This window comes from Danaus plexippus, chromosome 25 (genome assembly GCF_018135715.1).
Source record: "Danaus plexippus chromosome 25, MEX_DaPlex, whole genome shotgun sequence".
Taxonomy (NCBI): Eukaryota; Metazoa; Arthropoda; class Insecta; order Lepidoptera; family Nymphalidae; genus Danaus; species Danaus plexippus.
Window position 1 is genome coordinate 247,092 of NC_083553.1, and position 14,736 is coordinate 261,827.

The 14,736-nt window shown below is 30.0% G+C and overlaps 2 protein-coding genes across 3 annotated transcripts in view; one reads left to right on the forward strand and one right to left on the reverse strand.

Moving 5' to 3' along the window:
* The window catches only part of LOC116775096 (inactive dipeptidyl peptidase 10), a 489,500-nt gene that overhangs the window by 220,912 nt on the left and 253,852 nt on the right, over positions 1-14,736 (forward strand). The window lies entirely within an intron of this gene.
* Positions 932-4,285, reverse strand: LOC116775442 (coagulation factor IX-like). The gene is made up of 8 exons (XM_032668343.2): positions 3,652-4,285; positions 3,361-3,550; positions 2,988-3,090; positions 2,689-2,868; positions 2,464-2,555; positions 2,262-2,325; positions 1,639-1,785; positions 932-1,299 (listed from the first exon to the last, which is right to left on the reverse strand). Exons 1-8 carry the CDS (start codon positions 4,199-4,201, stop codon positions 1,090-1,092), a joined length of 1,536 nt encoding a protein of 511 aa, XP_032524234.2. The 5' UTR covers positions 4,202-4,285; the 3' UTR covers positions 932-1,089.

Sequence of the window (14,736 nt, forward strand, 5' to 3'; positions counted from 1 at the left end):
GTACAAAGATCCCTGACATCGATGTATAATATTATTGAACCTATTTTTTTGAACTAATACCTAGGCTTGCCGGCATCAGCTGATAATAATTTATATATAATCAGCTGATAATTTCTTTTATCATGCGTCGCACAGCACTGATGTTATTTTCAGAAAACGCTGTTAAAGGACATCCCTCGCGCGGATCATCATTGAGATGATCCACTCTTAAACTCGTTAAACCAACTGTAAATAGTGGCAAGAGGTGGGGCTTCATTAAGAAATGCTAATCGCAGTCTATTATATTATATATTAAGTTTTGTTGTTGAGTAAGTCCACAACGAAAGTCGTAATAAATCATTGAACGAAAATTTTCTCACGTTAGGTTTATTTTCACATGTAACAAGAGTTTTAGATTTGCTGCTAATTCACAAAAACTAATCACAAAGGAATGAAAAATACTACATTAGGTTACCAAAGAGTTGTAAAATTGAAATTCAAAAAAGTTTTCTAACTTGCCAGTTCTAAACATTTTCAGTGTTAACCACGTATGTATATTTTCCAGTAAAAAGTAGTTACAAAGATGATACGGTGTAGAATCACGTAAATTAACTACTCCATTTTGAATTTACTTTATTGAGCTATTTTAGTAACCACATTGTATTATGGACCGTAATACATTTCTAGAAGTTTTAAACGTTATTATTCAGATGTCTAAAACGTAAAGAACACTAAGAAGAACCTTTAATAATATTTAAATCTTATTTTACTCATGTATTCCCCAGACGCGTAAGTTATTTTTTGCTTCAAAAACTTTTAAAGTATAAAAACTTAATAGGTCTACCCTATAGCTAAGAAGAATATTTATAATTGTGTGCTTTAAAATGTAACAGAACATAAAGATTGAAAAAATTAATTATTCATGCAAGAAGCAAAGCAAGCGAAGCAAGTCTTTGGTTATAAAGTGAATATTTATTTAAGCTTTGTTAACTCATCCGCACAGTGTTGTACATTTAGTCGCCTATTTTTCTTTGTGAATAAGAGAATATTATTACCACAGTACATATAATGTGAGAAATATAACTTATGACGGCAAAATCTATTTTATTTCTATAAAATACTAAATCCGTAGTCAGAATCATCATGCATCAACTTGTTTTTCTGCCGCAGAAGCTCTATTTTGGCCTCTGTCGTCGCGGTAGCAGGTTTATCACTGTTAAGATCAGCTATATCTTTGTACAGTTTCTTTATCTTATATTCTGCGAATGTTATGGGTTTTAAAGTAGTAGTCCGTTTCTTGCCCCTGTAGTATCCAGGCATCTGTAAACGAATAACCATCATCAGTTTATTTTCATTATTATCCTCTCAAATCTAAGTGACAATATAAAAATGTGAATAGGAAATATTTATCTTAACGAGAATCCGGACAGTGACAGAAGCCAACTTCATTATAGACTTAATATTCCTATTGATAATGAGTTAAATTAAAACAAGCCTCGTTATGTTATGGCTATTCACACTCAACGAGTAAAAATTCTCTTACAGGTATAAAATTTCTATCGACAGTGAGATTATTTCTAAAAAAATATTGAGAAAGATTCGATTCTGAGTTTGATTTGTAAAAACCAAATAACTTCAATATATTTAAAACGTGCTTACAGATTCATTAACACTTTCAATCCAGTCAGAATATGCACCGACAAGTGTAAATACAGTCGGAGCGTTAGGATATCCACAGACGGAAGGGCCGAACGATATAATACCGACTAGTTTACCCGCAATGACTGCGGGACCTCCTGCATCATGCTGTGAAGAAAACCACTCTCTCACTCACTTTTACTACAAAAAAATTTATTCTAGAATAGCTTTAAAATAAAATCATACCAAAAGCTTAAATAAAAAACCAGTTCGATACTATAAAAAGCCGGCATTTACTTTCGTTATAAATACTGATATGGAGAAAGGAGAAAGAATGGGGTACATTGGAAAAATGCGCAAAACTGATATTATTTTGGTGAAAGCACCCAGAGTGGAAATATTTTAATCTTTCAATTTTTTTACCATGAAATCTAATAATTCAAGTTACTCAAGACCTATGAGCATATGAATACATTAAAAAAATCATATGAAGTTCCTAATGTTTATGTATTTCTTATATAAATAAATAAAAAAATGAAATTCAATACAATGAAATCAATTTGATTATGAAAAAACATTCTCAATTTTTTTTCTTATGTTAAATAAATGAATAAATAAATAGCGTAATATTATCTCTATCTTACATCACAGGCTCCTTCGCCAGTTGTTAATGTTCCAGCACAAAACATTGTTTCTGATATAAACTTTCTGAAATTATTAATAATTCTCTATTTCATTTCGTTATGTCATATTTTACTCAAAAGTTGTATATTAACTCTTTTTAATAATTAAAATGAGTTAATATACAACTTTTGAGAAAGTTTTTTATGAAATATTTTTACTCACTTTCCATAAACATCCTTACAAAACACGTTTGGATAAATTGGTAAAAACTTTCGGTTCAAGTAAACAGGCTCATAGGCAAGTTTTTGTGACATCTAAAAAATATATATAAACATCATGAAAAATTATATAAGAGAGCAATCATTCTTTACGATTATTAATACGATTCCGTAAAAAATTTTTGCTATTGTTAAGTAGCAACTATTAGTAAGCAAAATTATACTTCACCTTTGTCACTCCCCATCCTAAAACCAGAACCTCGGAAGTCGGCGAGATTCCTATTTCTGTGTGTGAGATGTCAATAAGCTTAGGTATGCGATGATAGCTGAAGAACAGATGACGTCGAAGACGAATGATCGCTATGTTGTGTCGAAGAGTTCTTGGATTGTATCCCGGATGGAAATATACCTGAACGGAAGACATAAAAAATAATTAAATACAATAATTTTACAAATAAAACTTTCGCAAACAAATATTTTTAACAATACTTAATAAACAAAGAAGATACTAATATGAATATAGCTGACTTCAAGAGCCTCAACATTTTCTCCTCCGATTCGACTATGGTTGCTGCCCAATCGTATTTTTAGAACACCCGGGTTTTCACGGAAGAAACGATTGTTGTGCATTCTAAAATTCACCAATAAAATTAACATTTATATTAATCAATAGACACGTTAGTACACTATATACCAGAATATCTTAATAGGAAAAACACCAGTGATGTTAAGGTGACATAAAAATCTTTACACGACATTAAGGACCCATCATAAAAGACTACACATAAAAAGTGTTAAAGAGTACTTTAAATACGTATACATGCCAAAAAATTCCATTTGTTATAATGAAAATATACTATAGAATCCTCTTGACTCCGATGTTAATACTTGTAACACTTACAGTTGTAAGCAAGCGGCTGAAGTTAAAACCAGGTCGTGCCAATAGATGCTACCTCCACACCAAAATCTTCCCATCACATGGACAGACACCATAAATGGATAATATCTTATTGTCGTTCTCTCTCCTTTATATATTCGTCTCCCGTTATGCTTATGATAATCGTTTAAATCTTCCAACTCTCCCTGAGGGTCTGAAATAATCTGAATATTTAAAATAACAATACATCGTTCAATTAAAAATTGTGTGATTTTAATAAAATACCAAACACTAAAACCAATAATATTTATTTACCCCAATAAATATTATCATCTTTCCTAAACTTAAACTTGTGTTGGTCTGTAGGCATTTTTGCGATCATCTCATCGACTACTTCTTCAATGATTTCGTCTTTTTCGTTGTAATCAGGATTTATATTGACCATCATTTTTCTTCCAGATTTCGAAGATTTAAGATGAGCTTTTGAAACGATCCTCAGTATGTCATCTCGATTCATTTTCTCTTTCAATTTTAAATATAAATTTTTGGGTTCCTTTTCAATCAGGAATCTAAAGTGATCAGATTCATTTAAGGCATTGAAGAAATTGGTTTCATTCAAATTGGTGGTCATCGTTTCATTTAGTAATAATTCAGCATATTTGTCTTTGTCAACCACAAAACTGTCTATTTTCTTTAATTTCTCGTTCAGATCCTTGATTCTTTTGCTTTCTGCATCTACCCCTAGTAGAGACACTAACGTAGACGCAATATCATTAACTGTTAATTCACCTCTATCATTTTCAGTGTCATTGTTACAATTTATAAAAAATATATTTAAAATTACAATACAAATACACATCAACATTATCGAGGATTTGTTATTTTATTTATTTTATAAAGTGATATTTCAACATTTTACAAACCTATAAATTTTATATCAGTACGAGAACCGGTAATAAAATGTTTATAGAAATAACTAAAACTAATATAAATTGTTTGGTCCAAATGATCATATAATAATTGATGTGACATTAACGTTTGTATTTCTCCCGAATAATTAAGTAGTTATTGGCATTATTAACAGTTGTGTTGTGAAAATGGAACAAACGTCATACATGTAGGTCAAGTCAGCTCGTTTAATCTCTAGGACTTCAAGCCTTCCTGATCATTCATATTAATTGAATGAGCCACTACGATATAATAACATAAATGCATCCATACCAGAATCTGTATATGAAACTATATATACCTCATATTTTTTGGGAAAATAAGCAGGGAAAAAATTAACTGATAATTGTTACCAACATATTAATCCTTGATATGGAATATCACATTTTAAATGAAACTAGTATTATTCGGATTTACTACGCGGATTTTATTATTTAAAAACTACATAATCCCGACGTTTCGGATTATGTAGTTTTTAAATAATAAAATCCGCGTAGTAAATCCGAATAATACCAGTTTCATTTAAATGAATACTCGCGAAAATATCACATTTTGTTTGTTAAATGACGTTAATATTCATTATAACTTCTAATTGTATTAAATTATGACTACTTAACTTATATCGATTTAAAGGAAATGTTTTACCGATTTATTTTCGTAAAGTGATAGTTTTTTTTTTTACGTAGGGTATTATTTTATTTTGTTTTTGAGTATGGTATAATTTTTAAACGGAACTCGATCGGTCACTCGCTGTTGGATACCGATCGAGACGGTAGTACTCGTAGATATAAAATCATTTAAGTATCAAGGTGTTTTCTTGTAATCGACTCATCAGGTTATAGCCTACGAAGTGCTAGTCAAAACGCTATTAGAATAATATACTCCCAAATACGGTTCCTGAGCGTGATCGAAAGGAGTGTATATTACATAGTGTTATGTATAATTGAGCAAAAGATTACTAATGATTAGAACCGTCACGAGAAACAACAACATACGAAAAACCTTGACAGTTTCATATAAACTAGAGCAACAGTTCCACTCCAGATGTATTCGTGTAAAAATTTTAATTATATTTGAATGAAAACCTGCACTAGTACTGAGGGTAATAGGAAATATGGCGAAGGAAATAAAAAGGAAAGAAGCGGCAGAAATTAACTCGGTCACTTGTTAACAGTTAACAGATCTATTCAGAACACCGGAAGTGATAGTAATTACCAACCTTTTTTTATTTGCTAAAGATTTAAAGCTTTTCATTAATAAAACTCGTTTGGAATACATAGTCTTAGTTTTAATGTTCGTCTAGGAAGTTTCCCATGTGGTAATGACTACTTCTTGGTTTTTATTCATTATACATTTATACCCAACTATTGAGAAATCTTTTGCTTGTTTTGATTTTGTCCTAAACCTGAAAATGATTTTAGCTCCTTGTTATAAATAAATACCTTATTTCATTTTGTCCTTAGAGAGATCACACTGGTAACTATGAGACAGATTGTGTCTTTTCTGTATCTTTCCGTTATTATTGAGGGCTGGAGGCGGTAACTATTTCTCTGGAGACTAAATCCGATTGTAATCCTTGCTCATAGTTCCGTTCAAAAAAGTCTATTTTAATTTTCCTCCATTTTTAAAAGTAACTTTCTTTTATTTAATCAAATATTCATTCAAATCAAGCACTGAATAACAAGTTTAAACATTACTTACATTATTATTCACTTCGATACCTATTGAAGTGTCATTTGAGAATTCTCTCAGATGCTAGAATTAAGTTGGTACAATAATTGGTGGATATAGTTTATATTTTTTCTGAAACAATAGCATTCAAATACAATTTGTGTTAATTTGTTTATTATTTTGAAGAGTTTAATATATTTTTATTTTGAAACAGTGCCATCTATAATTTATAACAAAAACAAACCGTGCTTTAGCGCCATCTAGTGTCGTTTTAGTATTGTACTGTAGTGAAAACCCCGTGTAGTTATCGGAAATTTACACAGGTGTCAGGATTTTGCAAACATCTTAGTTTATTATAGTTATATGTATTTTCTTTCATAAGATTTTTTTTTGTTAAAAAGTAATAGTATACGAGTTTATTAAATAAATGCAATATGTTCGCTAGTAACTGCTTCAATTAAAAAAAAAATATAGAGCATTTTAATTTTACTTAATTTAACTTCAAATAAAAATCTTATTTTTTTTTAATTTCACAAAATAGTTGTGCTAAGAACTAATTTCTTTTATATACTTTTCGGTGATATTTGTTACATACCAAATAATTTAATGTGCGTTCTTTTAAGTCACAATATATTTCATATTTTCCTATTAGTTTAGTTATTAATTAATACATTGATCAAATAATAAACGAGTCAATGCTTATAATTTCATAAAAAAATTGGAAAGCCCGTAAATGTATAAGAAATACGAATTCCTAAGTATATTAATACATAAAACAGGATTTTTAATTATGAGGGTCTTTTGTATTTTATTTCATTGCTGTGGGAACCATAAAAATGCAGGGCTTTTATTAATATTTAATATATACCAGCTTAAGTTACACTAGATAATTACAAGTTTTGTAAAAAATCAGATTAAACAAAACGTTCTACTCACATAAATAACGAACAAGTTTCATTATAATTAAGTTATCTGTAATTAAATGATCTCATTCTGTGTAAGTTAAACAAAAACAGTATTTAATAAAAATATAGACAAATTATATTCTAATTCATTATATAAACCCTTCTAATTCCAATGATTTAAGTAAGCCTTCAAATATTTTAACTGTGACTTGACAGACAGATGTTGCTGCCAGATTGTATGGAAACAGTGCCCCGAGCTGTTATTAAAGGACGATAAATCATTTCGATTTATAATACGACATAATTACAATAATATTGCTCTAATAATATGAATCGAATGACCTCATCAATCACAAATGTTCGTACATTTGTGATCCTCTTTAATTAATTAATACGCCGCAAATGATAAAATTAACTATTTATAATTTAACAACAGCGGTCATCGCATCAGACATCATATAATAATCAAGCTGGTTGTACTAAACCTAAATTGAATTAAATATTGATGGAGCGCTTGTGGGATGACATCGATTATCATAGCTATAACAGAAATATATGTAGGTACATGTGTATTGTACGTGTTAGTGTGTAAAATGAACTTAATTATCGTTTTAAACAACAGTTAAAGTTGAAGTGTGCGGGATGTTATACACGTTTTATATTCGAGTAACATATTTTTAATCTGTATCTCTTTCACTTGTGTGTTCAAAGAAATTATAAAAATATATGCAAATATGTCTCTGAGAATAATCTTTTGTTTAAAATAACCGTATGAACAAAGCAAATCCTCTTCTATTCATAATATTCACCGAAAGCTTTATGTTTTGGAAGTCGTTCATGCAATACGAAATAGGTCTCGATATCATTGTGAATGAAAAAATTGTTTCTTTATTGGAATCTGCATTCAGAATGCAACGCGCAGAATTTTAATAAGAGTTTGCAATATTGGAGAGATAATTACAGTTTGCGATTGATTCAACTCTTATTTGGCAAACTTACTCAAACGCCTTTCAAATTAAAACAAAGAACAAAGAGTAAATAGTAAATGAACTGTAGTCATATTGCTTTATAAGGATTTCTCATAAGTAATCTTAACAAAAAATACATATAATAATAAATTAACAAAATCAGGAACTATTTTATAAATAACATTTAGTTGCTGTACAGAAAAGCATTCTCACAATAACGAGATCAATATCTTGGACGGGACATGGAAAATTTCAACTTTAGTTAAGCTATGAAAGTAATACACTTTACAGAGAGGTGAGAAGTTCCATCTACGATTAAGTAACTACAAGAGAGAGGAAAGTTGATAGAACTTGTTTTAGGAATGGTAAGGAATTGGAAGTCAATTTCTTTTGTATTTATTTTGAGAGTTAATTTAATTGTCTGAAAGCTAGCAACGTTCTTGAGAGAGAATTTTAAGCAGGCCAATTTTTAGATATGCTTTAACCTCTCACTTTCCCGGATGTCACATGGGGTTAGTGGCTGGTGATAGTGGTTGCGTTCATTAGTGCGCATCCTATCTTTACGGTTAAAATATCGATTTTTCAAATCACTTTAAGAAGTTTTTTTACCTTTGTTTATTTTTATTTAACTTTTTGCAATATGAATCCATTTCTATTATACTACTATATGATACGATACTATCTTTTCGAGACAAACAATGGTCTAAAAGGTGGCTTGTTCATTGTAGCTTAAAACGTAGTTCCAAAAAGGGGCGCTTTAGGAATTACGTGACGAATAAAAGTAGCGACATCTATTGGCGACTCGAGAAAAAGATGACGCCTCTTTCAATTAAGGACTTCCGATGTCAAACGGAACACATAATAAAGAATTATTACTTTGAGGTATCTTACGATATTAATTGTATGAAGAATAAAAGGAAAGTTGTCTAATTTTCGCCGAGAGGAAAGTAGCAATGATATTTCCCTATCTCATGGATTGATTGACATTGACATTTAAGATAAAATTCAATTATTTTGTGTGTTATCATTACTTTGCTCTCACTTATTACTCTTATCTGTCAGATTAAATTTATTTCTTATTACTGCATACACGTAAAGAAGAGTAAATGGCTTATTGCCTTTTATTTTAGATAAAAACCTACATTGATAAAATATTGATAAGATTTAAGTTGAACGTCGCATTTGAATAAAACCATTCCTTTTGGATTTAACTGTCATTTATTTTATATTTCACGAACTCTAAAAGATCTTACTCGCTCTGGTTGAGACCCTAAATAGATTTCGATACCTCAAGTTAATTATTCAATTTAAAACCATCTCAAATTAATTCAAAGGAATATAAATATTTTATCTAATTAAAATAGGATTTAAATTTATCTTTTTTATTGAATTAAACATTCCTAGACTTTAAGGATTTGCGTTATTAAGTCAGTTTAAAAACACTAATATACATATTTTTGGTTAGAAAGTAAATATAACATTATAATTTAGCATACTTTAACAAAGAAATACATGTACAGGTGAATGGTATCTATATATCTATACGATATGTGTAGATTGAGATAGAAGGACAGTTTTTCACATGAAATCTAAATATCACCAAGGACCTGACACATGTAAAAAGAAATGAATTGGCCATCGCGTTAATAAACAACATGATATTATACTAATACACAGCCTCTTCCCTTCGCAATTGTAATACTAATTATAATGAAAGACAACGGAATAAAATGAATTGAACTTTTCTATGGGTTATCGAATTATTAGACACGCTTTTTCAAGATTTTGACGTCACATTTATGATAACAAGTCCATTGACAACTCTAATAACCCTTTTAACATACCCACTATTAATTTTCATCTATATATATGTATATGTATATATTTATTATATATTAAGTATTTATTATATATGAATATATAGTGTCGGAAGGAAATCAACTTGGCACACGATGGTCTGTTACATTATAATAGAATTAGTTCTGAATGAGAGTAAATTATGTATTAGAAACAATTTATATGTAGTAATAAATGCGGGGACTGATAATTATGGCTAGCCGGGGGTGAATCGAGGACGTATAAACTGGTACAAAATTATAAACAAGGGACCAGTTAATGAGTTCTAAACTTACATTGTGTCCACACTCAACACACTAACTTTGTAATATATTTTATTGAAGTCGGGACTTTGAGATGAACATTGAAATCAAATCGAATATTAAAATTAGAAGCATGGTTCAATTATAAACAAAACTTTACGACAATAAAAAAATGTCTTAAAAGTAAATTTAAAAGTAAAAAGTTATGTAAGTTTTTTAAAACGGTCACTGTTTTTAAAGCTTTTGTTATCACTTCTACAGGTTATATGTACCTACATAGTATATGGTACACTTAACCGCAACTACACGTGTTAGCCATGAGACCATGTTTATCTCGTGAGGATTGCTTCTCATACTTTCAGACTCGAGTAACATGAATAGGATCACTGAAATGAAGATGTTTTAAACATCTATTACTTTATTTTCAACTCTTGTAAAACATAATTGTAATAAATTAATAGGAAGTATTTGATTTTTTTCATTAAAATAAAAATTGATATTTTATAATATAAATATTATATTTGGGTTGATATTGATATTTGTTTTTTTAGCAAAAGAAATCGAAACCTTTGTCCCTATTATATTAATATCAAGAACATAAAAAAAATATAGCAGTTATATATTTATAATATTATAATATGAATTTGTATACCAAGAGGAATATAATGGTCTCTATGTTGAGCTACCTGTGATTTGGATAATAACTTGTCATGACACTCTAAAGAAATGTATTGTCTAGAACTTGTGAAAAACGTTGTTCTTATACATTATTTATTATGTGTTCAATAGTTTTATTACACACATTATATATGTTGGAGCTCTGTCTGATATAACATCTTCAACCGCCATACGCACGTAGGGCTAAAAACTGTCTTTCCACTTGTGATAGTTGTGTCTACCCACAATTAGAGTGAACGACCAATCGACTAATATGTCTAATATAACTTGAAAGCTTTAGTACAATAAGTTCATCAGAGCTAAAATATTATCTCGTCGGCAAGCCTATTCAATATAATATAAATACCCTAATAAATGAAATTAATGATAATCATTAGATAACTATTTCTAACAAAAAATGTAAGAATGTCTTTAGTTAACCTTTGATTATTCTTAGCCCGAACCTTATAAAACTATTCATAGACGTAAATATAAAGAATGAAGACAAAGAGGTATCATATTAAATAACTTTTACAAGAATTATTAAAAAAGTTTACAAACATTTTAAATTTTTGACGTTTCAAGTACGTATAAACGTTGAAAAAGTTTTATATTAAACAAAATTGATAACAGTGAAGCGATGAAATCTAAATCACTGAATATTATTGATAAAATCTATGCCTCTCTAAAATATTCCAATAAAAAAAATGAAGGCAAGCAAAACTAATTTAAGTTTGGAAATGAAGTTCTGAAAGCTTTTAAACTTTTCTTTTAGTGAACGAAATTCGTTTACACGCATATTGCACACTTTAATAAAAATGAAAAAAGCAGATATATTTACACGCTGAATACTGTGAGATGTTATACGGTAGACTAGTCGTTTTTAGTGATACTAAAGTAATACATAGATTTTAATAGTTTTGAAGTAATATTTCCACAATAGGTTTCTGTAAACTTTAATTTACTTACTTTTCATGAAATCAAATCAAAATCAACTATTTATATAAGAGACGACACGTCTCAGCATTCCATGGATTCACCGTGCGGGTGCCGGGTCTATCGCATATTTGTTTCGTAAAAGATATGTACTTTTTTTAATGTTTATTGTTGAAATAAAAAAAAAGACATTTTGACTTAGAAATCATTTAGACTAAGTCAAATCAACCTTTAAATAAAATAATAATCAATTTATATTCATACAGTTTTATTACACACAACAATATGATTTACAATATTTTGGTTCGTATAACGTGATTAGAGTCCCTCGATAGTAATTTCGCTTATATATAGCTATGCGACAAACTAGAGTTTTATCATGTGTATTGATTCCAATAGTTAATGTGGGGAGATAATAATGATCATTATTTATTTTATGAACTTTAAATAATGTGAAAACTCATTTTTTTTACACCATAAAGAGTAAAAATGTTTCATTAAATTAAAATTAAATTAAAATGAAGGAAAAGCAATTGATAATTCATATTTATATTAGTTTTAAACGAGTCCATTACATTTACAACGCATATACATATATTGAGAGTTTTAACTAACAATAAAACTTACTTATTATTTTTCCGAATGAGGTTTGGAGGTGGAAATATCCAGACAAGGTCATATCTTTACTGACCATTGAAAGCATTGTGGCAAGTCTCGTTTCGATCCACTAAACCCAATGTCACATAGTTTTACTACATGGGCTCACCTTTACGCAGATGAATCTATCTGTATTATCTCTAACTTCGTGCAATTTTTCCAATGTTTCCCATGCCATTCCGGACACGCTTTTATTAGAGACAGCCCAATCGTATGGGTAGTGCAGCTAAGAGAGCTTTTAACCATCAGTGTAACTTGAGAACCTCTGGTTCTGCAATTATTTTGGGGTGATACAGATGATTTAAAGAGAGCTGTCGGCTGTGCTATGCAGTGTTGTCCGACATTATGATCTCCATCTGCAAACAACCAATTAGGCAAAGTTGAGTCTCCCCAAAATGAATTGGGCCTGTTTGGGGGACCAACTACTGCCTTGGCCAATCTGATGCTGAAGTGCTATGCTTAGGGCGATGCACTTCGGTTCCGACAGGAACTTCGTGTTTAGTTTTGAGTTCCATGAAATGCCTAGACATTCTAGACATTGAGTCAGTAACAGCACAGATTTTATGAAATCCATTGTTCAGCCCAGTTGTTGCAGAATATTGATGGTGAAGGCTACTCAATCGCTCAGAATGTGAGGCGATTGGTTGGCCAGTAAAAAATCATGTTAATAAACTACGCATCTGATGTAGTCCTGGTGTAGAAACTCTGCTATCCAGTCTGTCTCACATGCAGATATCCAGGGTGTCGATGATAGCCCTAACGGCTGGCAAGTGTAATAAATATAAAAAACAGGGAAAACAGGGTTGACTTAAATCCAGCTTCGCTAACCAGTCTCCAGTTTGTAAAGAAAAGCTGGAAAGGTTTTATATGAACAAAGCTATTCAGCTGTTTCAAATTAAATATCCGACGTTGTGAACCGTCGCTTTTAGGGATCAGAAAGAATGTTGATAGAAAACTGAGTGTAATGTCAGCACTTTCTTATTTTTTTAAAAACTTCCTACCTTATACTAGCTGTGACATTTTGGAGTATTTTTAGCTTGAGTCACTGCTAATGAAGATGGGATCGGCATTATTAGAGTTGACTTCATGAAAAAGGTATGCGAATTCCTTTAATTATTCTACGGATGAAGTTCGGTGCCTATAAATCAACCTAAATATGCAGTTATTGTCCGAGAAAGCTACCTTGAAATTTTAAAAACTTATGCTTTTCTGATAGTGGTCGAGCAATGGTGGGAAGTTTTTTTTTTACTGTAACAATTTTAAGGAAAAATTACTTTTTATTACCTGTCCAAACCTGTCCAGACTGGAATCTCGTGACGAACATTCATTGTCACTCGTATCTTATTTCACAGTCCATAACGTTGGAAGGGAGACAAATGTGCAAGTTTTCTTCAGCTAAATTCACATTAGAGGGCAGCACTTGCACCAGAAGGGAGTGAAAACTGGACTAAAAGGCTAAAAAGACAAGTGCTTGACTCAAGATGGATTCCGGATGTCAACATATAAATAATAATGCATGTTTTTAGACAGTTTGATATTTGGGAATAGTTTTAGAACTGCCTACAAAAAAGGATGAAATGAGAGAAATCTTTTACATTAAAATGTTTTGTTTCATGCTCGTTTTAACATTAAATCTGAAAATCAATGAGAAGTCGTGCAAGACGAAGGAACGTGCAGTAAAAACAACCTCCAGACGAAAACATCCTTTCATATCATAAACTAAATTAATATATTACACAAATAATAATGAAATTTATATGATAACTTAAAAGACGAATATATCGGTGGAATTATTATATTGAATTACTTCGTCTCTTCACAATTTTTATAAATTCAAGTAAAAAGGCGCTGATCTTTATTTGTTTTAATGGAAAGAGAACAAAATTAAAATATATTTAATGTATAGCATAACTGATTTCTTTGAATTAAACTATAGACGTACAAAAATATATATTTACTGGGCTTTTATCTACAAGTAAACTTCGATTGTTTACTGATAATTTAGTTATAAATGTTTCTGTAAATCTTTATAAGTGTAGTAGGTATTTTTTATTTTTAAGATGAAAACATCCGATTATATAAAAATATTATATTTTCTGTGAAGAAAGCTATAAAAATGTATGAATTCTCGTGAGATGAAACATAAATTTTATACCAAAATAATGAAGTAAGACTGAAGTAACGTAGCTTGTTTGTGTTAAGGAACCTCCAGAGTTCTTGCTAGTTTTATATCTTTATAAAAATGTTTAAGAGTTAAATAAAGGAATTAGAAATATTAGGAAGACCTAATATTTATTTTAGGACTCCAATAAAATCGTTTAAAATGATAATAAGGAACACTATTTTCACTTTGATCGTTAAGAATTTTCTAACAAATTCTGGATTCATATATAAGGACTTAATTATATTTGCTAATGTATAAACTTCAATCAATTTGTCCAAACTGTAACGGAATTTGTCAGATAAATACCAAACAAAAATATAATAATAGGCCAATAGTACGATAGATAGGCTCCCCTTAAACCTACATCTGCGTTACAAGTCCCAGGCACTGTTGAA

Excerpts from the sequence above, each read along its gene's own strand:
- LOC116775442 (XM_032668343.2), bottom strand. The coding sequence starts at position 4,201 with ATGTTGATGTGTATTTGTATTGTAATTTTAAATATATTTTTTATAAAT. Across the intron at positions 2,326-2,463 it reads TGTAAGGATGTTTATGGAAA|AAAGTTTATATCAGAAACAA; the intron begins GTGAGTAAAAAT and ends TAATAATTTCAG. Across the intron at positions 1,786-2,261 it reads CTGGCGAAGGAGCCTGTGAT|CATGATGCAGGAGGTCCCGC; the intron begins GTAAGATAGAGA and ends TTTTCTTCACAG.